The following is a 27,055-nucleotide window of genomic DNA, read 5'->3' on the forward strand; positions in this document are numbered from 1 at the left end:
TCAGAGCGCGTCTGAGCAGCGATGTTCGTGTTAACGTGTAACTTCAACGGACGCATGATTCAAAGCGTCAGAAAGATGCATTTGTTTTTCAGGTTGTGTAGATTTGCCTCTCATCCTCTCCTTCTCTCCTTCGTCCTCAGCTGCTTCCAGAGCTGGCGAACCCGGACGAGTTACTATCGTACCTGGACCCCCCCGACCTCCCCGCCAACAGCAACGACGACCTTCTCTCCCTCTTTGAGAACAACTAGCCCCTCCCCCTCCCCGTACGAACCCTCCTGCGCCTACAGGAGCGGTGACGTGTTTGACTGTCCGTCCACAGACACTTCACCCCCCTCCTCCAAATAGACACTTCAAGCAGCTTCCGATGCTCATACACACACACACACACACAGATACAGTGTGGGAGGGGAGCCCGGCGGAAAAAGGGGGGCACCTGTTTTGGGAACTCCCAACGGAGAACGCAGGAACGCCGCTCATCTCCGAGCTCCCCCTCCCTCTTTTTTTGTTCCTCCTGTAAAGATTCCACGCACCAGTTCCACCGCCTCTGACTCGAAACACACACCATTTACAGCCATGTTTTGGCGGGCACTAAAATGATATTATATATATACATATATATGATATTTGTGACTTTACAACTGAAAACTGTGCAGCTATAATCGTCTTGTGTGACAACACAGAGGAGAGCGGAGCCTTTGTGGGCTTCAGGAAAAGTGTTGTAGCTTTGTTTTTATTTTTTCTTTTGTTTTTTTTAAATTATAATTTTCCTTTTGTGAAAAAAAAAACGAAAAGTCCAAGGGAAAAACATTGTCTTGTAAGAGTGTTTTTATCCTGTTTGAAATGTGTTCTTCCAAAACTTTGGCACATGCCATGCCCTTTGACCCCCCCCTCCTCAGTGTGTGTGAGTCTGTGTGTGTGAGTGTGTGTGTGAGAGAGAGAGAGAGAGAGAGAGAGCAAGATGAATAACTGGAACTCATCAGAATCCCAGCACTGAAAGGATGAGCTTATATGTCCTCCGGTGTCAACAGAGGAAAAAAGTGCGCACTGTGCAACGTCGTGTGTGTGAGCGTGTCGTTATGTGTGTGTGTGTATATACATATTTCTGTGTGTGTGTTTTATGTCTTCCCTTTTGTTTGCATGTGAGCGTTAGTGAAAGACGGCGGGGGGGAGAGAAAGTTGGAGACGGAGGAGGGAAGAGAAACATCAACTGAAATAACCGTCTCTCTCTCCACCCAGGCTGTAGCTGTTGTAACGTTTCCGCTCGTCCTCACCGAACCCTGCACCATTTTGTTCTCAAGTGCATGTGTGCCAACGGCTCCTGTTGTCTTAGTCCAGCCTAAACGTGCTTGATCAAATCATTTTCTCTCACGTCTTGATATTTATTATTTTATTTCGTTGGTTTTTTTTAGGTGTTGTCCTTTTTTAAAAATGTGTTTTACCTTTTGTCCCACGTCGAAATGAATCAGACACACGTCACCAAAGTTTTTTCGTCAAGGTTTCGACATCCGGCAGATGATTTTAAAATCGCTGTGTTTTATACAAACGTCTGCGTGATTGTTCCGAGCTTCCTGTTTATTCGTTTTCTTTTCACATCTAATTGGGGAAAAACATTCTGCATGGTCCAACAGTGTTTCCAGAGCTGTTGTAAATACCCTTTGTGAATACTCCCTTTGTGAGTACTGTACAGTGCTGTACCTAATCTATTACTGCAACTACACGGTACTGTATGTCTGTCCAGGACTACACACACTCACAGACACACACAGAATCCCTTATAACTAACATTGTAACCGATTGATCCAAATGCACTCTCACTGGCCTTGTACCCTGTGTATTGTGTACAGTTTCTTTCCATTAGCCTGTGACAATGCATCAGCAAAAAAAGGAATATTTGAATTATTCTGCAAGAAAGTTGTGATTAATTTTTTTTTTATTTCATACATGTACGTGTACAAAAGTTAGCAGGGTTTTTTTGTCTAAAATTCTGCAGCCTCGAGTTCCAAAATTCTCCAAAAATGATTTAATATTATTGTTATTGGAACAAGTGACCTCGTCCTCTTTATTTAAAGTGAGAATGTGCAAACTGATTGTTTCGAGGCCTGATAATGAGCTTTGATAACCATACTGAGCAAAAACAAGTGTGACTATGATTTTCATCACATTTTATAATGTTCGGCGGTTTAAGTTATTATTTTTGTCCAATGTTTTTTTTTTTATGATATAATTTGGTTTACACGGTTTTATGCAGTACCATCAGTGAATTTTAAAACATGCTGGTGGCTGAAATTTGCCCCGTTTTGATATTTGAAGAACCTGATTGGGCTTCACTGGATCGTTAGAGTCGATAGAATCACCGGGTTTCACAGTCGAGGGATCGGATGTTGTTTGTTTCTATGTTTGTCGCAGACAGTGCACTGCCTCATCGCGATGTTTTATTTGCCTACACAGTGTGTAACTGTAACCTCTCACAAAAATCACATGTACGTAATCTGAGCGACACAAATCGTACTGTCCGATCGCAGCCGTTGGAAACTGAGCTGAGGATCTGAAAGAGGATTAATATTGTAAAGTGAAAATTTGAGGGAGACCCTTCTCCCGTTCGCATCACGAGGAAAGGTCGTGGCTGAGGGACGTAAGGGACACGTGTATATACTGTAAATGACAAATAGAGACACGTTAACAGAAATGTATTCATTTTCTCCAGGGGGAGTGTGCATAGTGTATTTAGAATTTGTAAAGCTTGCATCCTCCTGTCAGACATTGAATTGGGAAAATGTGTTTGATTGCGTCTGTGCGGACCTCTCTAACCACGCCTGTTCATTTATGTAAGATACTTTATGTGCCCCTCCACGCGGGGTTTCCGAGAAAAAAAAATCAAGACAATTTTTCTTTTGTGTAATATTAAAACCTCTGTGTATTTCTCTATTACCTGTGTACTTTATAAAGGTGCTACGAAATTATTAAAACCTTTTGAGGTATAATTGGGACTTGGAGACATGGAGCTCTGGGTGGCTCTTAAAGGGTTGTTTCCAAATTTACAGTTTGTAAAAAAGATTTTTGTCAAATTTATAATTTTTATGCAATTTGGCAAAATATGCTATAAGGTACAATCTGAAGTGATTGGCACAACAGGTGGCAGTTGTCTCTTTGGTTTTGTACATTCTATGTACAATCATTTCATATTCTAAACTGGTCAGAAAAACATTGTGATTTTTAGTCTTGCAAATCTGTATGTAGTTAGATGATGTGACATCCTAATATTTATCTAATAAATATGTATTCAGATGAAACACATTTAATGGCCTCTGTGTCTTTTGGCATTTAATATAATATGTTACATATTATATATTCAACTTTATATACATAGTATTAGATTCATGATTCCAGAGCGTTATTGTCATTGTGCAAGCGCAAGTGTCAAGAGAGTTTCAAATGTAAACGTACAAATATAAAGAAATAATCAGCTATATAATCCAATCTAAACATAAGTAAAAGACGTATAAAATAAAATTACTCAATAAAATATAAGTAACAAGTCGAGGTAACGAGGGTGCAGAGTATACGATAGAGTATATGTTTAATAAATAATATGAATGTTGGACACGTTGTCATGGCGATGGTTTGGTTATCTTTTCGCCCAGGTATAAAATTGGACAACCCATGAAACCTCATCAGAAACACCTGGAAAGATGAGACGTTACTTTTTTTCACCAAGTTATTGTTTTATTTCCTAAACCTCCCACATGGTGTCGCTGTTTGTTTCATCTTTATCCAGTTGCTTTGAAACAAGATGTTCCTTCCAGTCTGAGAGGATTTAGAGGCCAAACTGCATCTGATACAGATTAAATGTGTTATTACATATTCAAACAATTTGCAATGTCATGAGGGAAAGATGCCAGTGAGCTGGAAAGGGCTGCGATGATCATTCCAGTGAGGAAGCATAGGACTGGAAACTGCAGAGCAACGGCCCTGACGCCACACACGTGTAAATGAGAAGTTCATTGTCTTAGTTACAGAGGTACAGGAGGTGGCTACATATCAAAGTGGATCCTGAGAGATCCATGAGAGACCGGGGGGGTGGGGGGGCGTGTTGGGATGTAAAGTGTGTTATTGGAAAGAGGGGCTTCAGATCCAACAGCACATAATGTGAATTAAAGGGGAAGTGGGTGTTTGGACCTTTTATATGGAAGATGTATATCTTTTGTTATAGAAAAACATGGACGACTCAAACTTTATTCCCCATCATGATAAACATAGGGCCTGAATTTGTAAAGTGAATATGTGGAGATGATGGAACTTTGTGGAAAACATGGAAACTGTTAAAGTCACTGTTGAGAAAGTTCAGGCTGCTGCTCTGCTCAGTGTTTCTGACTCTTTCATAGGAAGACTTCCATCTAATCAATATTAGTACTTTACTTGTATTTTACTAATCATTTAGTTTTTTTCTTTATATTTTTTCAACAGTTGGATCAAATAGCAACATTTAAAACTTCGAATTATCTTTTGGAAATAAATTTCTTGTATTATAATTGAACTTTTGTATTTTATTTGGTCATTTTTAAATACTGTATTTTGTACAAGTATGAATACAGAACATACTGTAGGTGTGATCACATGTGACCATGTGAGGAAAGGATTTGATTCTCCAACTCACAATGACATGATGAATGACTTAAAGCTAATTGGCTCTTCAGTTGCTACTGAACACACTATTATTATTTATATATTTATATTATATATTAGAATTATTATGCTGTTTATAGTATTATCATTCTCAGTGATTGTGTGGTCATTTTAGGGTTGCGCAGTATAAATACAATTTATATCTGACCACACAATCACAGAAAATAATAAAATAACATTATTATTAAATAGGACCGTTTGAATTCATATTAATACTAAATATTTTTGTCAAATGAAAACAAACTAATAAAACAGTTGCAAAATGAATGAACACTGTGGGGGAGGAACTTAAACAGCAGGTGGCAGTAAAGCGACGTCCTGGATGCCAACTGTCGAAAAAGCCCTCAGAGAAGAAGAAGAAGAAGAAGATGAGCAGGAGGAGAAGAAGAAGAAGACGTCACATGTAAACAGCAGCCGCGGCAGTAACCGGAAGTGATGTTCATGTGACCAGAGATGAATCAGATGAAAAGTCGTGTGAGGTTCAGTTCTGTGGGGATCGCAGCAGCCAGACTCTTCTCCTCAGGTCCCCGCTCCAACCCGCACGTGTTCCTGGACATCGAGGCTGAGTCTGAGCCTCTGGGCAGAATCATCATCCAGGTACAAAGCACACACTGGAAATAAACCGGTTCAACCCACAGACTGCATCATAGACTGGATATAAACAGATACCTTATATCAAAAGGTAGTGAACATAATACGGTGCAAACCACACACTGTAAATAAAAAGGTACTGTACATAAAAAGGGACTGTATATGAAAAGGCAGAGTATATATATATAAAGGCACGATAAGGTACTGTATATAAAAAGTTACCATATATAAAAAGGTAATGTAAATAAAAAAGGACTGTATATAAAAAGGGGCCATATATAAAAAGGTAAAAATCTAAGTGGGCCATAGACTGTATATAAAAAGGTACAAACTATAGACTGTATCACACACTGGGTTAGAGACTGTACAGAAAATGATACCGTATATAAAAAGGTACAAACCACACACTGTATATAAAAAGGTACCTTATATAAAGGGGTACTGTACATAATAAGGTACTGTATATAAAGAAGGGGCCGTATATAAAAAGGTACTGTATATAAAAAGCGACCGTATACAAAAAGGTAAAAAATCAAAGACTGGACCATAGACTGTATATAAAAAGGTAGTGTACATAATAATGTACTGTATATAAAAAGGGACTGTATATAAACACACACCTTCCCCTGAGCTGCAGCCCCAGTGATGCACCACTGACTGTAAACGTCCTTTATGTTGCAGCTGAATGCAGATGTTGTCCCAAAGACTGCAGGTGAGTTCAACTCTTTCTTCTCATAAATAACTGTTGATTATAGAGAACACACATTTTAATTGAATTCTGATGATTTATTATGTGTTTGCATGGCAACAGAAAACTTCAGAGCTCTGTGCACAGGGGAACATGGCTTTGGATTCAAGGGCTGCATGTTTCACAGAGTCATACCTCAGTTCATGTGTCAGGTAAGTGAGTTCATCATGGGACCAGTCATGGGGTCACTGATATATTTTCTGTGTCGATATGGTCAAAAATGATATCAAGATAAAAATGTTCATATCGATAATTATCGTGAAAATCATATTGGACTTTCCCTTTAGTGGTAGAATTATACTGCAATCATTGTTGATATTTTGTTATTGCCGAGCACTTCCTGTTTTTAGCTGGAGAAATATCCTGTGCATGTGTGAAGGTTTTGTAGCTGCAGAAATATTTTGTGCACATGTGAACGTTTTGTGCACACAGATATAATCATGCTCTGTACTGATGGATTTAATGTTTTCTGGGACAGGGAGGAGATTTCACCAAACACAACGGCACAGGAGGGAAATCTATATACGGGAAAACGTTCAGAGATGAAAACTTCAAGTTAAAACACACTGGTCCAGGTGCGTCCTCACACAGCTTCACTCACACTGTTGCTGCACGAATGTAGAAGACACAAACTATTCTTCATCTCTAATCCATTCACGCTGCAGACTTATTACGTCCAACAGCTTTGTGTGCAGATCCATGAGCTAACTAATGTGTTTCAGGAGATAACAAGAAAAAAATAGCTTTTCCAACTAGATTCAAATATTTATTATTTTTGGAAGGTCCCTGTGCTGCTGCTGAAACAATCAGTCAATATCGCAGACGGGCAGGAAATGGATCAGCTATTGTATTTAGTCTGTTATTCAACAAGAGCCCATTTTCACTGATCATTTTTAATGATATTGATTGTGAATGCTGTTACTCTCAGGGTGGTGGGGGCGCTGCTCTGAGGAGCTGTGTCCCGATCGATTCCCTTCCTTTCGACCTCGATTGAAGGCTTGTGTTGTGGCAAAGTTTCTTCCACTCTGGTCCTTGTCTGTCCATCTTTCTCTCTGCCTTCCTCGCTTTCTTTTCCCTCGTGCTGCCCCCTGTAGGATGGACTAGTCCCTTCGATCGTGTCACGTACGATTGCAGTTTCCCCTCGTTGACTGCTGTCTTCACACTGTCCCACTTGTGTATGAAATGCAGGGCTCCTCGGTAGCATCTAATTTCAAATGCCTGGATTTTCCTCTGTAATTCCGCAGCCAGGGACAATGTCTCTGAGACACATAGAAAGCTGGACCTTCAGTTTCTGCTAGTGCTGATGTTGTCTGTGCAGCTCTTGAGAGGATTTACCTCTATCGACCCCTATAATAAATAGCAGCTCATTTCGTTTTTACACCACTCTGCTGTCTTCCTAACAGATTTTTTTTATGTTAATACATCTGACTCTCCACTAGATGGCAGTGCCTAATGTCGTGCAGCTCCAACATAATATTGGCTGTGTAGTTTTTTCCAATCCCCAGGTGAATGACTCACTTTTTAACAGCTCAGCTATTATTAATCAAAATAAAAAATTATTTCAAAGGAACTTAATCCTCATGCTGATTGTTCTTTGTTTTAATTTGTTGTATAATCAGTTTGTGAAAGGAGACGCAGGCTGTTTTTCTAACACAGTTACTGACTCACGTCATGCTTTGGTTTTGCTCTGTCAGGCCTAAAACGTCACTGAATTGCTGGTTTATTGATTTACTCGTTTGGTTTTTGATGTCTGCAGGAACTCTTTCCATGGCAAACTCAGGGCCACACACCAACGGCTCCCAGTTCTTCATATGCACGAATAAAACCGAATGGTAAAGGCTTTGCAGAACTTTTTAAATCACGTGTCTCGCCTCTGCACTCGCTGACATGGCTTTTTTTTTTTTGTCCCGCCTCTGGCAGGCTCGATGGTAAACATGTGGTGTTTGGGCAGGTGACGGCAGGCATGGACGTGGTCACCAAGATGGAATCCTTTGGTTTACACGATGGCGGCGTGATCAAGAAAATTGTCATAAGTGATTGTGGTGAGATCAAATAACACCTCACTTGTGGACTCTGTGGGATGACTCAGTACAAAGCCATCTGGTATTTTTAATCCATCTTTCCTCCTGTACCTATAAAACCTTCAAGAAGATATGAAAAAAATCTGGTATCAAATGTTTATATTGTGTGTTTGCTTTTAAATAACATTATAATGCAATGACTGGGAGTTTAATTGATATATTTATACATCTTTCTTTTCAAAGCTTTAACTGCCCCCTGAAAGTTTGTTATTATGTGATCACTCACCGTTCACTGCCAAATAAATGAACGTTTCAGATTTTATAAGTTCTGGTCTTGCTACGGGACGTTTCCTCTCTTGTGCCACTAACTCTGCCGGTTTTAAAGCTTCCTGGAAATGATCCAACGGCTTTTTTTAGACACCGGCTCTCCAGCAGGACCGACTTCCTGTCCCATCCGAGCAGGATGTGACATCACGTGACATCCACCTACAGTGGAGCTGAAACATCACATGAAAGCAGTTGCTGGATGATGGACATGTGGACTGACAGAGATAATTCAGCTGGACTCGTAGCGAACCCTGTGGAGATGTTGAGGTTGTGTAGTGAGCAGCACGTCCTGCACAGCAGTGTGTGGAGGAGACGGAGACAGAGAGGAAAGCCAGGACATGTCTGAGAGCCAGAGACTGGGTGGTGCTGCTTATCGAGCTAATACTTTATGAAAGTAAATAATGAAGCAACGTGAAAAAAGCAGCTTTCGCCCCCTAAATGAAACCATATGCGCGCTGACCTTCCACCGTTTGTTTGAATTCTCAGATTACATTGTTGCCATAGAGACTTCGCAGCCCTCGCTCTGTTTGAGCCTGAGATGTTGTAACAAACTTGATATAATTTGCGTCCCCACCCTCTGGTTTAGTTTAGTTATTTGGAATGCATGTCCAATATTGTGCATGGAAACTTGGCCGGAGAGACGCCGCGCCTCGGCCAATGTTTAATACACATGCAAAACAGTGACATCTTTAAAATTGCTGTGAATGTTTATATTTAAGACGCAGCACACATTTCAGTCCTCTTTGTGTTTTGGTTTTAAATGTCCACACTTTGACTCTAAAGTGTTGAAATCAAGTCCTGACGGCTCCGTGCCGCTTTTATCTTTCAGCACTTTGACAGAAAGCAAGAAAAAGAAAGTCCAGACCTCGTCTGCGTTACACAACACATGAATAAACCTTTAAAAACTGATTTCATCACCATCTATACGCTCGTGTGACGCTTTCAAAGACTCAAAGGAGCTGAGTGACTTTGAAAACAAATTCTCACTGTGATAAATACAATACAGGAGACAGGAGCTCTCAGAAAACAACGTGTTGCTCTTGGCTGAAATGAAACTCAACAGAGCGAACACCTCCCAGTTACTGTTGACAACAACCCAAACAAACGAAACCACACAATTCCACATGCTCTTAATTCAATATGATTTTTATTCATCAAACTCTCGACAGCTCTACAGCACTAAAACGTTTTTTTTCCCGACTAACAAATAAGGCACATTTTGGAATGCCATTTCATGGACATGAAAAACAGACCCGCGGTCTACTCTCGAAACCATGACTGCCCTTGTTTCCCGAAAAAGTCATTGTCTTCCCAACCTCACGGCTGCATTCTGTCCAATTCAAATATTACAGTATTGCAATATCGCATTACAAACAGACAGTAAAGAATACACACACACCACTTTCCAAATCGACCACATAAGTGTTAACACATTACATTCAGTAAATATGTGTTATTTGTCGAGGCTACGCTAGCGAATGTAAATGAACCATTCAATTTTTTTTACGACTAATAACAATCAGGAGTTGCTGTTAAAAACAATATGTACTAAAGCAAACTACCGTAAAAGTATTTAAATAAGTATACATTGCACAAAATGATATTTTCATTCAAATTCCAAACACATGCACATGCAAACTCTAAAACAGTTCTTTGTCTCGCACGCTTTCCTCGACACTTCCTGTACTACTAATAACACCGTAACATTTTATAATAGTTTCTCTTCATTGCTGCTTTAAGCAAACTACATCTCACAGTTTAACGTGCGTATACAGTGGTGAGTGTCCGTCGCTACTTAAGAAACAAACAAACAAAAAATTTCTGCATGTTAACACAATATATCTTCATAATATTGTCGTTACTGTTTACAAAATGAATACATGCGACTGGGTGTAAATGGCAGCTCATAGTTAGTTACACATAGCGACTGAATAACATTGTGGGTTATTCGACACTGATAACATCATAAAACACAAAAGTACAATGGCTTACAATAACTGAGAAAGGGTATTAATTATGTACCAGCTTTTTTTTAATAATATTCTATGTAGACATCAATATTTCCTTCTTAGTGTAACTTTGTTGCATATTCTATACAAAAAGTGTTGTAAAAAATCTTTTCCATAAATATTTCTGCAGGATAAGCCCCTCAGATTCTCGTAAAACATAAAGAAACACAAACAGACTCCCAGCTTTATTTCTCAGCAATAGGCCCTTCTTCACACAAGAATATTGCATAACACTTCAAAAAGATCCTTAAAGACGATGGCCATCAAATATATACATACAACAGTCTTATCTTTGTCAGGGAAATAACTCTCGAGTTTTTTTGCAGATTGCTTTAAAATTTTCAACATCTATTAAGTGTTTTTTCCAAAATACACATCTCGTTTATAGAAAAAAAAAAAAAAAATTTGAACTGAAAAGGTACTAGAAAAGTCAAGTATATGTAATTCAAGACACTCCGAACGTCTGAAAGCAGCGATTCTTCTAGCTGCTTCCATCGCCTCTTGGTTTGCCATTTAAAATGGACGCCTCATCACACGTCTGGGCGGAGTCAAACTCTTCCTCTCACCTATTTCTCATTTCTATTCAACCACAACACTGAACTACGATAACATTGTTACTTGTTTATGAGGTTAGTTCATAAGGCATCATTGGTATATATATTTATATATATTCTTCTCTTTACAGCCACGTGGTACGATGTGGACGACAGGGTTCAGACGTAAAAAGACCTGTTGGGTTAGTCTCGTCACAAAAAAGCTAAAAGAAAGACGATGCTAACAGTAAGAAACGTGGATTGTTCCCAGCAGTGACGGGTCTGAAGGAGCCTCTTCGTTCACTTTACGTCTTAAACAGGTGATAAAATGCTGCTAGCTGCTTTTAAAGGGGCACTCCACCAATTTTGCTAATGACGTTCAGTTTGCATGTCGCAATGAAAACAGCTGTTTAATGTCTTTGTCAAGTCTGAGAAAATGACCCACGTGGGAAATTAAATTGCATAATAGGAAATGTAGGAACTATGTGGCTCTCAACCTGTATGGTAGATGGACACATTTTTATCAAAAACCTGAACACAAGCTGTTTTAAGGGTGTGGGCATTTGCCTGGCAGGGAAATATGCAGTTGAGTTGCATTATGGGAAATGTAGGATCTACGTGGCTTTCAACCTAGATGTTGTTATCTCTGCTTACAGCATGGAGAGACACATCTTTAACAATACGCCTGTGTTGTGAAATGGTGATGTGGAGATTTAAAGGTCTGGGTATTTACCTGACAGGGAAAGATGCAGTTGAGGTGTATTATGGGAAATGTAGGATCCATGTGGCTCTCAACCCAGATGGTGTCATAGTGATGTCATCATTGTCATAGTGATGTCATCAGGGTTATCTCTGCTTGGGCTTGGAGACACATGGAGAAGTTGTGGAGTTTTAAAGTTGTGGGCATTTACCTGGCAGGGAAAGACGCTATTATGGAAAGTTGCATTATGGGAAATGTAGGATCCAACTGTTTTTAGGAGCTTGAGTCATACCAAGGACAGAAAGTAAGGATATGACTCTTCTGCACTGATTCACTGTTTTTTGTTTGTCTTCTAACTTTGTGGAAGTTCAGTACTAAATCACTGGAGTGCCCCTTTAATTTAAGTGATGAAATCTAAACCGATCATTTCCTGTAAGGTACCATTGACAGCCACTGCAAACTCTCCCTCTAAGGCAATGACCATCTATTTCTCTACAAAACCCATAGTTCCTCAGATAAACACAACTACAATAGACAGAAAAAACTAAACAAAGAGCGAGGTCCACAGTTTGGTGTGTGACTCCATTCTGTTGTGATGATGGACTGAGGAATAACATCTCTGTTGATATTCCATGACAACGGACCACAGGAGGATTATTGTTGCCAGCTGGAAACAGGCTGGTTCAGCCTGTGCCTCCTCCGACTCAGCTAAACCCTGCCGATGCCAGTTCAAACTGCTAATCGAGGAACTCTGTCCCTTTCTCGTCCTTTGTCACATCTTGAACCTGCATTAAACTTCTGATGCTTCACAGCTACCACATGCACATACTGCACACTGCTCCATCTCTGAGCCTATATCCCCCCACGTCTCTTACTCATCTCAAACGGCCTCCTGGTCTTGATACTTCAGAATGATTTCAATCTTTTTTAAGGCACACACAGTATGGTACAGTATAAAATACAGTCAACCAGCTTTCGTAAGGCCAGAAATACAGTACGTATAAAATAGTTCACAATTCCTGTAACGGGGTTCTTTTGAAAGGCAGGATTCTGAAAGCCAAAACCCTAATTTGTGCTTCAGGTCTGCACAGTGATCTACGTAAACAGGATGTGTGCTTCTCTTTCTTTAAAGACATTGGTTTACGATTGTAGGCCCCACAAAAATGAATGTAAGTGTAAACTCAATTCATCACCACTTTCAATATATCCTTGAATCTCCAGCATCACCACGTTACAACTCAGCCCTTTCTACATTAAATCTTATTGTTTCTCTCAAACAACCTGAAAATCGTTGCAGTTCTCAGAGGCCTCACCTCCGTCTGGACGCGCTTCACACCGCAGTCGGCTGCTGGACAAAGTTCTGAAGGGAGCAAGCCCTCGGAAAAGTTTCCATTTCGCTTCACAGTCTCCACTAATGTTGCCAGGCATCAATTAAAACTAAGTGGGATCTTAAATGTCTTGAATCTCCTTTGTATTTTACTCATTTGTGTCTAATCCGACATTACATGTGAACAGTGTAACCTCTAAAGTCCTCTTTCATAATGCTAACTAAATAACGACGGGTAGATCCTAGCTGTTTTCGCCCTTATCGCCAAAAGCGCTCAAATCACTTTCCACGTTGACATCTTCTTCAGCGTCTTCTACGTATTTGGCACCTCTTTATCATCCTGAGATAGATGTATTCTTTTTTTTCAGTTTTGTGTCTGTCACTTGTTAGAAACTTCACACTCGCTCGCACTAAGTTCTCCGGACAATATCCTGCTGGGTTCTCACATGGGCTCACTCGGACATTCTCTGGACATTTTACTAGGGAACTGGCAGAAAAAACTGAATATTCAGCACTGGCAAGATTATTGTTTCTTAGGTCAATTGTGCTAATTTGAAAACATATCTGTACCTATAGATGAGACTTATAGCTAACACTATAGATACTGAAGAATTTGTTAGGCAACAAAAATACTCCAGGGGAGCACGAGTGAAACCTCATCTGTTAGCAACACACTAAATGCGGACGACTCTACGCAACTGAACCTACAGTAGTTTCTAAAGACACATGGAAGCAGTTACACAATAATGTGATATACAAACATACAAAAAAACATTTCTTATGTCCCAGTTAAAATTCAAATTGCACACTAGAAAACAAAAAAAATAAATAGGCCAAATGTAAGCTAGGGATTTATGGCACATTATCCCTCAGTTAATTCACAGTTAATAAGATGTGCTGTTGACCCTAATACGGCAAGACATCGAAGGGCCCCCTGTACATTGAACCATCGGGAGAGGCCCCGGTTAAATGTTCATCACATTAGCACACTCTTCACTTGGCAGGGAAAATGAAAGGCGGATCTCTGTAAACACAAAGCCAACAAACCCCAAGGTGAGGTAATCTATTGAGACCAATACTGTCAGTGACACCAATACATTGATTCGGTGATGTTAAACGTGAAGGTGAATGAGTGGGGTGGTGTGGTTTCTAATACACGAGACGAAAAGTCACTGGTTTTGGCAGGTTTTTGCTTTCGACGAAGAGCACTTGAAAAGATTCATCTTCGGTCTATGTGATCCCCTCGTTCCTTCAATACTGAAAAAGGCATAAAGGCTAAAATCTGTGTTTCCATGTTTGAGGGACAGATTCATTTGCCGTGGTGAAGGAAGGCATCAAAGAGGAGGGAGGATTAGAGCAATCGAAAACACAGAGGGGAAGACGTGAGGAGGAGAGGACGCCATGTTGTGTGCAGAACATGGACGAGGGGGAACCTGGGTGTGAGATGGGAAGGGAGGAAGTTAACAGCCTTGATGGAGGATGAACGTCAGCACTTGGGACACAAACGTTGCTCTCTGACTTTCTGAGTTTGACGATTATTGCACACGGCGGCAGTAGTAGCCCAGGACTTTGCATTTCTCGCACAGGTGTTGTGGGTGCTCCTTACTCTGGTCAGAGACGTCCAGGCCGTCCGGCTTCTCCAGGGGGCGCTGCGAATACAAGCACACGACCAGTAATGAGTTGTATTAAACGCTGAAGAAAACAGAGCACACGCTGTTTTTTTTCAGGCAGTTTACTTGGCACCAGATTCAACTCAAATATATACGCCTACGTACTTTGGCCTCCAACAACACTTCCATATTTTCCCCAGACCCGGCGTCTACTACACACAATTAGCTGCAGAGATATGGCAAAGCACCATCTGCTCTGGAAACTTGCAGAATGCATTTGATCATGATGACCTGAATGGAAATATCACCCAACTGCTGCAGCAATGGCTTTCTTGGAATCATTATCAGGGACAAAGGGAATCTATTGGGGGCCAGGACATTTGGGGGTTAAACAAACAACCTGTATGGGACATTTATCTCTCATCCTTTGTTCTTTTCTTGTTGGAAAAACTTATTTATTTCAAGTTGAACTAAAGGTGGGGTCACTACAGGGAGATATTCCAGTCAGCTGCTAATAAGTCTGCCAGGAATTATTGAGACTTTACCATCGTTGTGTTAAAAACATTTGGTCCTTGAGGTAAGCTGGAAAATCAGATGTATATTTCATGGGGTCCCCTCAGTTTAAGCTGGAGCTGGATTCAAGCCCCTTTGCTGCAGGCTTCTATCCTGAAGTGTCCTTGAGCAACAAACTCGAGCTTAAGGGAGTCGGTGGTGAATAGAGAATGTTTCCCCTGCAGCGACCAATAACGTACAGTTTACGTGCTATGTGTGTTTGGCAGAGAAACAGGAATCAAATGGGAAAGAATTTAGGTATTATTTCAGATGCGGGGGCTTTGGCTTGTTTTCAGGGAAGTTGGGGACACAATGTAGTGAAGGATTCATAAAACAGACAAAAAACTTACAAATATATTACAGCTTTAAATGGTGATTCAGTTGTGGGGTCATACAAATCTTATCATTCAATTCTTTTCCCAAACACATGCAGAGGAGGATGAGTAGTGTCTGCCAAGCTTCCGCTAAACACGAGGTTAAAGCAGCCTCTATGTAACCTGAGAGACGAAACCAGGAGCCAAGAAATCCAAGCCACAGCTAGAGTCATTGAACTAGCTCTAATTATCCGTTACCGTTTTGGTTAGCTCCATTAATAAAGGGGCAGCTTAATAATAGTGTATTTGCACCATTTTGACCTGCATTAAGCTACAGCTAAATTAGCTTCCTCCCTTTTGGGCACTCTCTTTCCTTAAGGTCCAACATTGTCAGTTTGCTACTGAAGCCAAAGTCCAGCAAAGTTAAAGCAACACTATGTAACTTTTGCTGAGCAACAGCGCCCTCTGCAGCCACAGGTGGTAATTAACTCTGTTGGGCTCCAGTTCCATTTTTCAGTTTTCATGAAGAGAAAAAACAAAGGCTATCAAAATGTTGAGCAGAGTCCAACTCACTGAGCTGAAACACCACTGAAGGATGGATACTGGTCAGGACCCCCCCGCCTTCCGGAACCAGAACAAATGTACCAAAATCGGTTAAGAATTCTTAATATTTTTAAATGTCTGTGCTGAATATTGGAGATAAATGCTGGTCTGTAATGACTTTTTAGTCTTTTGAACTCATCTACAGTTTGGGATTACTCTGATTACTCTTGACTTTTTAAGCTGTAACTATCAGTGACGCACTTTAGATTGTATCCGCTCCACCAAAGTTACATAGAGCAAGAAAAGGCGTTGGGGCTGAGGAGTGGTGAGGAAAGTGGCACCATTCTCTCTATTCCAAGTCAGTGCATCATTAAACTAATTTTGAAGCTGCTATTTTAAGGTAAAAAGAAAAGTTGCATGGTGTGGCTTTAAATTCAGATTGAGAATTTAACATTGATTTACTTCGCTAACCGCGACCGAATCCTCTGAAATCTTGCTGTTTGAATTATTATATCTATATCTGAGGGTGACCGAGTTGTGTCAACAATTTTAGCTACATCTGGATTACGGCAGCTGGACAGCAAGGGGGCGCTGTGCAGAGAGATTTTAATGTGTAAATCTAGTGAAACCTCATATTTGAAAAGTAGGGAGGGCATTTCCCCCACCATCCCCAGGGGAAATTGTGGCCTTGGCTTGACGCACTGGACGTTTAATAAATATATTCCCCAGATAAAAGGGGACAAATATTTCATACATGTTGATGAGATCGGAAAGCACATATTTGGTTCATTTATGGAAACACTCTGGAGGGAGGGAGCCACACTGCTCTCTGATACTCGAGGACACAGAGGTTTGTGGTCCATTTTAAATGCTGACAGGGGGGAAAGATTTGAAGTGGGTGACATTACAAATGCAGGGAATTTGCTTGCCTGTGTGCGGCTGTGCCACAAGAGGTTTTCTCACCCGTGGAGTGAATTCACAGAACAAAACGGTTTTGAGGGAGAATTACTTGCTTCCACTCTTTTTAGAGAGTGTGGCAAATGTTCTTGATTACGATCACACATTGATGGAGGCACAAGTGAATAGAACAAAAAGATTTGGAATAATTAACTTTCCATTGTCTGGGAATGTCGCGGCTCCTTGCCAGACATTTAGGCTGAACATGTCGTTCTGTCCGTTTCGTGAAAGTGTTAATGGACTGGAGTCGGCCGTGGCGTTCAGAGAACAAGCAGGGCCCCCGGGCAGAGATCCTAATTTTATTTCAGGAAGTGGAATTGGAAGAATGTGGAAAAGCATAAATATTACAGAATGAAGTGTTGAGTATAAATACATCTCTCGCTGAAGAAAGCAGGATGGATTCTTTCTCAGGCGAACCATCTCTTCAGTCAACATGCTGTAAGGAGCATTTTTGAGGTTGAGCCGAGCAGACAGCTCACCAGCACATTAATTCCCTGGGAGTGTTTGCTGTTTGGAGAAACACTCCGCAGGATCTCGGTGAGTGCGATTTCACTTTTTCGTTTTATTGAACGCGAGAGGAATTTCCGCAGCTGTAAGCCCCAATTACCCCAGAGTTAGTTTGTGTCTGTGAGCCATTAATAGAGGAATATTTGTTTTGACATTTGATGACATTCAGTAAATAATCCCATAGGTTTATCAGCCAGGAGATGTAATTAGTTTATTCAGTGCTGCTTTATTACCACACAGGCAAAAGCAGTTGTTAGTGGGATGATTATTATTTTGTTTTAATGAGGCCATCTGGAAAATCCTGGACTATACGTAGCCGTGAAGCCAAAGGTCTGGACTCTGTAAACTATTAACCTGCCACTTAAACAAACTGTATGAGTGATGTTTTTCACTTTAAAACCCAACTGCAGATTCTCAGAGAGCGCACGTTGACATACCTGTTTGTGGGGATACACGTTGATGTGGCATTTGATACATTCTTGTCCCATGTTGGCCCAGGAGTTGCCGCTCATCCACTTCCTCTTACACTTGGGGCACTTGTACTCTCCAAAGCATCTCTTCTTCCCCTGGTACGGTGTCAGCCCTTCACCTTTGGGTCTGGCCTGTAAAGACAAAAGCAGGTATATTAAACGTTAGAGGTGCATTCAGTACAGACAAATATTTTCAAGAGATCCTCTTGCATTCAATAATTACAGAAGATGCCTTGGGAGCCGCAGGGTTCCTTCTTTACAAGCTTGTCTGGTTTCCCTCTCGGAACAGACAGCAGCAGTATAAAGACCTGATGCTGTTTATGTGCTAAAAGAGATGGAATTTCCTTATTGCTAAAACTACTTCTGAGGCAAATCTTCACCAGTTCATCTTCATAAGGAATTTTAGGTTCAGTGTCGATATCCATTTTTCAACATTTTGTTCAACTGTTTGTGGCCCCCGACGGGTCACAGCGAGAATCTTTTGAGGAGAAGTTTTGTGTTCCCTCCCAGTACTTCTTCTATTCCTTCTGAGCCATATGGAGTGGAGTCCAGAGCTGATGGGCTGGGCCAAGTTCAGACAAAAACCTTTTTATTCAGGTCATCTTTGCTGGGCTGATATATATATTAATTTTATAATTTCTTTTACATTGCACATGTCTGTAATTGGGGAAAACAAGCAATAATCATGGGTGTGGGGCAGATTAACAAACTCAGTGCAGCTGACAGAACATACAGAATGCTTGTTATGTTCGGGTTGGCCTCAGTAAGTTTTCTCTTGGGCTCGCTCGGGTTCAGACAGAAAAATGAGGCCCAAGCTTTTTCTCTTTCGACATTACAACTTTATTCTCGAAATGCATAATGGGAAAAAAGTATTTCTCTTCTAATTTTTTTCTGATGTCTGGCCCTAATACTAGATTATAATAGAGCTTTGACAGCAGGGTGTGTCCAGCCTTGTCATGCTAATATATCCAACTTCCGCGAACTCCTAAACAAAACTTTGGCTCAGTGTAAAGTTGTGTAATTGAGATTTACTTCCATTACAGCTGTGTTAAATTACTCCGCTGATGCTCATGAGCGAGATGATTACGAGCAGTCAGTCAGCCGCGAAAAAAACACTGGCCCCGGGGCAGAATTTCTGGGAGGAACCGCTGCGATGACATCATTTTGACAACTTTATTTAGGCCACTATAACAGCACCGGAGGTACAGAGTTATTTTGCCCCTAAAAGCATGTCAGAGCCTAACTGAAGAAATCTGAAAGGATCAATCACAAACTGTTCTTCATCCTGACAGAGGAAGCAAAGAAATGGACGATAATTCACAGATTTGCCAGAACTGGTTGTTGTCAACTTCAAGCTCCATGATCAACAAAAGAGAATCATCATCAGCCTGGGAGGGGTTGTATCGGTAAACCCATTTTAGAAGACAAACTTTGGAGAAGCAACCATTTCTGTTATTTTTTCTCCAAAAGAAAAATGCTTTCATGCACAGATAGGAATCTAATGTGACAGTAGAGACTGATGGCAGCTTTCCAGAAGATTACAAAACGCTGCATTTAGAATGAAATCAGAGCTGTCCAGTCCACTACTGATTCTCCTGCAGGACTGCAAGTTGTTTTCATAATCTCTTGAACATTGGCCGAAGATTTCTGGAGGGGGGGGTATGGGGCGGCTAAGGCGAGGGAGGGGCACGATCTGAATCCCTAGTCTTCCCTTATTTTGTCCCAGCCCGTGTGTGAGTAATAGGAACTTTAATCAGAGGCATCAGGCGTTGTCCTGACAGACGTCAGCACTTTGCATCAGCACCGGCGAACGAGTGCTAAGCATGAGCGGCTGCGCTTCAGTCCGGCCCCTCAGCAGCATGACCTCAACCCCACTGTCAGCTTCACATCTCCCACTGTGACAGGCACAGGCTGGAAACTCTGACTTCTGCTGGCCTGCAGCACAACAGCCCATGCACACCGACACATGCCGTCTTGATGCAATCAATGGGAAGTCTCAAAGACAATGCCATGGCAACATTTTGTTTGGATGCTCTCCTGCAAATGATCTAATCATAACAGGATCCAACCATAAACTGGCCGCAATTCTAACTTGTAAAAATCAAAACGCCATGCACAGCGCTTTCTAGATTTCTGCTGCAGGAAAACTAGGTTGTTACAAAATAGATGTGATTATTTTGAAGTGTACAAATGGGCTATGATCCAAGCACCAGGTGTCCTACACAGGAGGTCTAACCTTACCCGTCCTTATTCATTTGGAATACAGCTAGTACAGCTGCTTGTCAGAATGTGAAAAATCTCTCCGTGATAGTGCAGCCAGGACTCAGCAGGACAGAAACATCACTCATCCTTCTCATGACCATTCCTCTCCTGCTCCATGCTGTGTCCAGGGTCTGGCCTTGGCTCTTGGCTGCTCGGTCTGCAGCTGATTCCATCTCCCTAATGTGAGGATTTGAAGCTTTCCTTGGTCTTTTATTATAGTAAACACAATGTTTTTGGGTCAAGGACTGAAATTTGAAATCACCGCCAAGGCCCAACAGTCTCCTGCACCGAACTGCACACACTCATAGATATCAGTCCTCTTAATATGTCTAAATTCTTTCATCAAAGTCCATGAGCTGTTAAAGAAAGTGAATAAAAAACTCCTCGACACGCACTTCTGTCCCAATATGCACAAAAAGTCAATGAGTTCTTTTTTTGCTCATGTTCCATCCTTCCACTTAGTTTAAAGGAAATTGTGTAATATTTTTAAATCGTGCTGACAAACACAAAAACAGACCAACTGACAGGGGCGAAAACATAACCACAGAGGTTAAAAACTAAATCCAGCACTTATTTGGACATTTTAAATTAGGAAATCTTGAGTGTTCTCACAGAGATTTTAGACAAAAGAGCGAGTTTAAGTTCTAAAGTCATTAACTTTACTGGCACAGCTGGTGTTGCACATTCCAATGGGCACAGAAACACGTGGGAACAAATGGCACAACAACATCTGGGCTGTTGTACCACCACTGCCAACAGAGGCAGGCTGAGAGCGATGGTGCTGGATTCAGGGCAGTGGAGAGAAGTTTGGGTTTCCTCACTTACATACATACATACATACATACATACATACATACATACATACATACATACATACAGGGCAGGTCTTTCAATTTACATTGCAGCGGATTACAAATGAAAATCCTCAGCTTTTAACACCTGAATGACTGAGTAAATGTTTTAGTTCGGCTTGACTTCCAGGAAAATAACCACGCTAACCGTACACACAGGGCAATGACTAATATGGTGGAACTGCGTCAGCACGGCGCTCATCCCTCTGGAGCCTGCATGGGAGGATGTGTTTTGTTTTCCTTGCTCTCTACAAATAAAGCCATTCGAGCCTGTGCCAAGGGAAGAGCTAAAAGGACATGTCTGAACCATTCGGAGCATTTAAAGTGTCTGTAATGTGGAAGCAAAGCTTTGAAACCGTGATGGTGGGGTCGGTGGGGTCCGTGCCAGGAGATGGTGAGCAGTGTTTGTCGTAACACTCTGAAAGAGCCGAGCTCGCACTGAGTCAATGTTTGTTTATGTCCCCAATGCTAGAGCAGAGCATGTTGAGATAAGAGCCAGTGAATGTGTGTGTGTGTGTGTGTGTGTAGAAGACAGTATCCATAGAGAAGACTGTTAAACTCAACAACCACAACTAGTTGAGCACATCCCCCCCTTTGCTCCAGATCACAGCAGGGACTCATCATAACACGCACACATGCACGCACACACACGATGGGTCAGTGAACTGCTGAATGAAGCCTACGTACACATGTGATACACACATCCACTGATGCAATCTCTACGCAAAACACGGCCACACACAGGCACAAGCAAACACTGACACAACGTCTCTCCCTCCTCTTGTCCCCTTCATCACCCAGACCCAAATGCACACACACACACACACACTCAACAAATTCCACATCCACAGGTTTTCATACACTCTTGAGACACAACTGGAAAGTCTCTGCGAACGGTTTCCTGCACTACTCCCACACTCAAATGTTTAGCCCCGCTGCAAGGACACGGATGATGCTTTGGGTTATAACTCAGGATTAATGAGCTCACAAACTGCATTAAATAGAATAAACAGAGACAGTCAAACAAAAAAAGGGAGACGAAGATGAGACACAGGAGAACAAGATGAACACATGAGAAAAGCTCATTATAACTGAGAAAGAATTAACATCGGACTTGGATGGGAAACAGCCTCCTGCTCCTCAAGGACTGAAAACCTGCTGATCTAGAGTCACACTCCAGCATCCACACAAACACACACACACACAAGGAGACAAAGAAAAGTGGACGAATACCACAAGCCCCACGGACGCCCGAGCCAACTGCGGAGAGCCCCTTCCAATCAGCCCCCCCCAGGAGGGTGGAGTATGGGGAAAGGAGAAACGGCAGAGAAAGAGAGCGAAGGAGGAGGAAATCTAAATCCAAAGCAGATGGCCTCCATAGGGGCCGAACACGAGAAACACTGAGGGCAGTCGTAAAAAAAAATCTCAGCTCTGCTTTCAATTAGGCCATACATTTCAGAAACAGAGAGAGAGAGAGTGAGAGAGTGAGGGAGGGGTGGGGGATAAAACGGCGTTGACTAACCGCTGTAGCTCTGACCACAACAACAGAGGATCAGATTCATTATCACGTGGAGGAATGCAGAGACAATTCTCCTGGGGGGTGGATTTTAAAGACACACATTGCACAAACACAAAAATATTAGGAATCTGAAACATGTGCACTATCGCAGGGAGATTACAGAATCTAAAGATGTGTGTTTAAGTAAGTGATCCCAGTCTAGACGACACCCACTGCGAAGTCCTTTCAATTTCAGGGTAATTCAGGTAATACCGTGGAATTGATTACAAGCTATGCAGCCCAGGCATCCAGCTAGTTTCAATATCATCTTGCCGCAAAGCCATGTTGGAATTACGCTGTAGTTTAAATCATAAAAAAGGGAAGGCGATTACTGACCACTGGAAAAATGTGGTCAGACCACTGTGTAGAGGCCCAAAGGTGATCCTGCCTTTGTGTTTATCTCACATTCCGAGTTAAGAGTAATGACCGGTGGACAGACACCAGACTTCACACTCGCGGACCCACCCCAAAAAATCTGAAACCTTAATCCTCAGATTCAAGAAACAGGACAGGCTAGCCTTGGTTTAATATTAGATGTCGCTTCCAAGCCAAACCCAGGAGGAATCCTTGTAGAGACCACTGGTTTCAAGGCTGTGGATGTGGAATTTCATACTTTTCTGTAGGAACACCTTCCTACAGTCGATCTGGGCTCCACGAGTCCACATGCAGGCGGAGAGCTGACGGTGAAAGTTTTTATGCAAATTGTTCATGCCATTCAGCCATTTAGTGGTTTGTCCGCTTCTATGAGAACACAATGGATTTCAGGGGTGGAACAACATTGAGGCTTTGGGAAATGGTTGGTATTAACCAACGTTTCTGCTCTGAATTTTGAGAGCATTTAATGCAACATGAATGAAACAAATGCGCTTTTTTTATTAGTTCATCTTCGTCAAATATCAAACGTTAATCTCTTCCTTACGACAGAGCACACAGACCTGATGATGTGAGAATGCTTTGGCATGATTTGACGTTCCAATCAAAATTACACAATCCCTGAGTCGGTGAGTCACAATACAATTCAGTACAGAGTGAATGCACTGGTGGATGAATCGCTCAAAGTTGTTTGTAAGACCACACCAGAAGGAGAATGAAACGCTTGCTGGGTCATTTGCGGTGAATAAACAATTCTCAGTGCTCAGTTTGGTTTAGGTCGACCACATCAAGGCGGTTCGGATGTGAACACGCAAAAAATATGCGAGGAAGCAACATATTTTCACACATCACATTGTCTATGTCTCTTTGGTTCGTAGAGAAAGAGAAAAAAGGCCTCGATTACCCTGATTATTCAGGAGGAGTGGTCAAAAGTCTTCCTTAGTTAAATCATCGCACCTACTTGTGCATCACTACATGCACTGTCTGACATCACAGCAACAGAACAAAGATCTGAGGATGCAGTCGTCAGCCTATCAGTCAGAACTGAGGGCCAAGCGAGGGCGTGCAGATGGCCGCCGCCTCAAGTCTCTCACAAGAATGACACTGTCACCACCTCAGCTGTGTCGCACTGCGCTCAGAACAAGCGTTTTTTTCTATCGGCTGTTTCCGCTGCTGGACTAAACAGCCCCGACCCCGTGCCAGAACGTCAGCCAGGTGCATTATGGGGGACTATTTATCAATCCCGCCATGCCCTGCGAGCTCTAAATACAGCCACTGTTTTCCCCGGCGTCTCCCTCTGCCATCTTTCTCACCTCTCGCTCGCTCTGGACGGCTCCTTTGCTGGTGCAGCTGTCTCTTTGTAATGCGTGTAAAGAAACGTGGCTGAGGCTGAAAGTGACGGGAGGAACAGGTGTGCCGTTTAAGTGATAGATTTGCCCTCGCTCGAGCACAATGCGCCTCTGTTTATGAAAACAATCTTCCTCCAACGGGGGCAGCGCCGAGGAGACAAACAATATGCTCACGCTGCCTCAGAAAGACGAGCTGGGGAGGGAAATTATAGGGTGCAGAAATCTCTCTTTGCAATCAGCATCAGAACAAAGGCCTGGTTGGAGCCTGTTTAGAGACATACAGTCAAATTACTGAGTAAACAAATATCTTAATGATAGTCGAATGCAATTAATTCATCTCTACGTTTTGTGACTTATAATTACACATAATTAAACTCCAACAGGACGTAATAACATGATTAAGACGATCACATGTCTTCGTGATTAAAGCTAAGTCAGAATGTCTTAAAGGGGACATAGCATGCAAATTCCACTTTGTTAGTGCTTCTACAGGTTAATGTGGGTATCTGGCATGTCTACCAACCCAAAAACTCTGGGGAAAAAACACTCGCGCGTTTTGTTATAGTTCCTCTAAGTCAGAAACGTCATGCTTGAGCGACTCGATTGCGCTTCCTGGGTATTGTGTCGTAACAAGGAACTGGAAGTCTCCCTACATGGTCTTGGCCACCCTCGTCCCCAGACCAGCGGAGAAATGCTCGTCCCGTGTGAACAGCCAGGCGGCTGCGCGCTTGAGAACGGCGCTGCGCTGCCTCGCAGCGGTCTTCCACACTGCCAGCTGTGTGGAAGACTTCCGCAGTGTTCAGCTCTACTGTATGCCGGGTTACAGTAGTTACGCCGGGGTACAGTAGTTACGCCGGGTTACAGTAGTTACGCCGGGGTACACCGGACGCGGAAGCGCAGCTGCGAGGCAGCGCAGCGCCGTTCTCCAGCACGCAGCCGCCTGGCTGTTCACACGGGACGAGCATTTCTCCGCTGGTCAGCCCCATAGACTGTATATATAAGGTCAGCCCGCGATTCTGCTTTCTCCGCTTGTTGTTGTACCCGTTGAATGTCGGGGTTCGGGGGTAAATGATGGTCTTCATAGCCCCCCCCCCCCCACCCCTCTCTTTCTCTCTCTGTCTGTCTGCTTGTGTGCTTGTAGTGGATGGGCAGAGGGGACATTTAATTATGTGATTGGGAAAATTAAAACTCCAGGACAACAGAAGGGGAATACAAAGTATGGGATGCATATTTGATAATTTATATCATATAAAATATGTAATTTATATCGTTTAAAATCATGGGGGGAGAGGGGGAGGGGGGAGCTGGCTCATTAGCATTTAAAGGAACAGGCACTCAAAACAGGTCACTCTGTGGAGGGCTGTTTTATACAGGGTAAAAAGGGTGCTGTTTTATATGATCCTTGTGGTATTTTGACCAAAGTATGTTACAGACATTTCATTAAGACCCCAAGGAACCATATCAACTTGTGGTAAAATGGGCATGCTATGTCCCCTTTAATATGATTATTGTGAGTATGATCTTATTCAGGTTGAGTGATCACAACATGCTGTTTACATGTCAGTATCTTATTCAGAGTATTGTCTTAATCTGGTTAATATTAGAAATTACAGGGTGCAAAAATCTCTGTCCAAACAAATGCCTGGCCACGAGCCTGTTTAAAGAAACATACAGTCAAATTACTGAGTAAAACAAATGTGTTCATTATTGTCAGTTGAAATAATGCAAGTCTATGTTTGGTGACTAATAATAACACAATGATGGCACGAGTTGCTTCAAAAAATTAAGATCTACATGATGCTTCAATCTAAGATCACAATGTGCAAATTGAAATGATTACAGAGTTATTAGGAGGCAGAGCTGGGTTTTTTCAAGTATCCCAAATAGAGTTGCCTTAATCCCGGCTTGGTGGTGCAGCCCCCAAACTGCTGGGCTGCTCCCCAGCGTTCCATAGCTCTCCGTTCACTAGCTAGCATCTGGAAACCATCAGTGTAAACAAAGGAGCAGCGGAGGAGCTCAGGCCCCGCTCTGCCTCTCTGCATCCCCCAGGACATCACTCAGAGAAACACACAAGAACACTAACCCCGGCCCCCCCAACCCATGTGTATTGCATTTCCGCGTGCATTGCGTGCGTGCGTGCAAGAGCGTGCACGAATGTGTCCGTGCACATATCTGTGTCTCCGCTCTTGTGTCCTCATCTCAGGATCTGTATTTGGTTTGGTTGCAGTTCAGAAAGGGATAGATTTACAGATAGAGCGGATGGGGTTCAGTTCCACAGTGTGTACTCGGAGTCTTTTGGAGTTTCTGTTTGGTTTGCTCATTAACCGTAGAATTTCTGATAAGACGCCTAATTGCTTTAATGTGCTTTCAGTGAGCATGCTAGCCTTAGCGGTTTGATGAACACCGAAAGGAAGGAGAGGCCTGGATGTGGTTTAAACCTGAGAACTGGTTTTCCTCTGTGAAGCATCCAAACTAAGATCAAAGCATCAAACGCGTCTGATTCTTCTCGGAGAATATTTCCTGATTTTTCTTCCTGATAGTATGTCAGCATCGCCATGCATCTATTAATAATGGTGGCTTGTTGTTTGTCGGTACAGATGTGTACAAGATGTCTTATACACATCTGTACAAGCCTTTCAACAATGAACCTCACACTTTCGCAAACAACACGATGCAAACAAACTCACACCACATCAGGGTTCTGCGGTTGTTTCTCCAACCTGTTGCTGCTACATCAGGCTACATGGTGACTTCAACCTTTGAAACAACAG

The 27,055-nt window shown here is 42.2% G+C and overlaps 3 protein-coding genes across 13 annotated transcripts in view; 2 read left to right on the forward strand and 1 right to left on the reverse strand.

The window, feature by feature from the left end:
• Positions 1-3,294, forward strand: part of zmiz1a (zinc finger, MIZ-type containing 1a) — a 100,491-nt gene extending 97,197 nt beyond the window's left edge. For all 10 annotated transcript variants that reach the window (XM_035171938.2, XM_035171939.2, XM_035171940.2 and 7 more), the window contains one exon: positions 141-3,294. In XM_035171938.2, the coding sequence (XP_035027829.1) occupies positions 141-248 (108 nt within the window). In that variant the 3' untranslated portion in view covers positions 249-3,294. The remainder of the gene's footprint in view (positions 1-140) is intronic.
• Positions 3,295-5,048: 1,754 nt separating this feature from the next.
• On the forward strand, positions 5,049-8,365 carry ppifa (peptidylprolyl isomerase Fa). Of its 2 annotated transcripts, none has more exons than XM_047342472.1 (6): positions 5,049-5,280; positions 5,956-5,986; positions 6,086-6,174; positions 6,501-6,597; positions 7,779-7,854; positions 7,974-8,365. In XM_047342472.1, the coding sequence occupies exons 1-6, from the start codon at positions 5,137-5,139 to the stop codon at positions 7,975-7,977; spliced, it is 441 nt and encodes a 146-aa protein (XP_047198428.1). In that variant the 5' UTR covers positions 5,049-5,136; the 3' UTR covers positions 7,978-8,365. The 2 variants fall into 2 exon arrangements, with proteins under 2 accessions (XP_047198428.1, XP_035029341.1); XM_035173450.2 differs by having other exon boundaries at positions 5,050-5,280; positions 7,943-8,365.
• A 1,130-nt stretch (positions 8,366-9,495) lies between these two features.
• zcchc24 (zinc finger, CCHC domain containing 24) overlaps positions 9,496-27,055 on the reverse strand; it is a 36,431-nt gene continuing 18,871 nt past the window's right edge. The window contains exons 3-4 of the mRNA XM_035173448.2: positions 17,860-18,024; positions 9,496-14,588 (exon numbers count right to left, since the gene is read on the reverse strand). Coding sequence (XP_035029339.1) covers positions 14,475-14,588; positions 17,860-18,024 — 279 coding nt within the window. The 3' untranslated portion in view covers positions 9,496-14,474. The remainder of the gene's footprint in view (positions 14,589-17,859; positions 18,025-27,055) is intronic.

This window comes from Hippoglossus stenolepis, chromosome 12, assembly GCF_022539355.2.
Source record: "Hippoglossus stenolepis isolate QCI-W04-F060 chromosome 12, HSTE1.2, whole genome shotgun sequence".
Classification (NCBI taxonomy): domain Eukaryota; kingdom Metazoa; phylum Chordata; class Actinopteri; order Pleuronectiformes; family Pleuronectidae; genus Hippoglossus; species Hippoglossus stenolepis.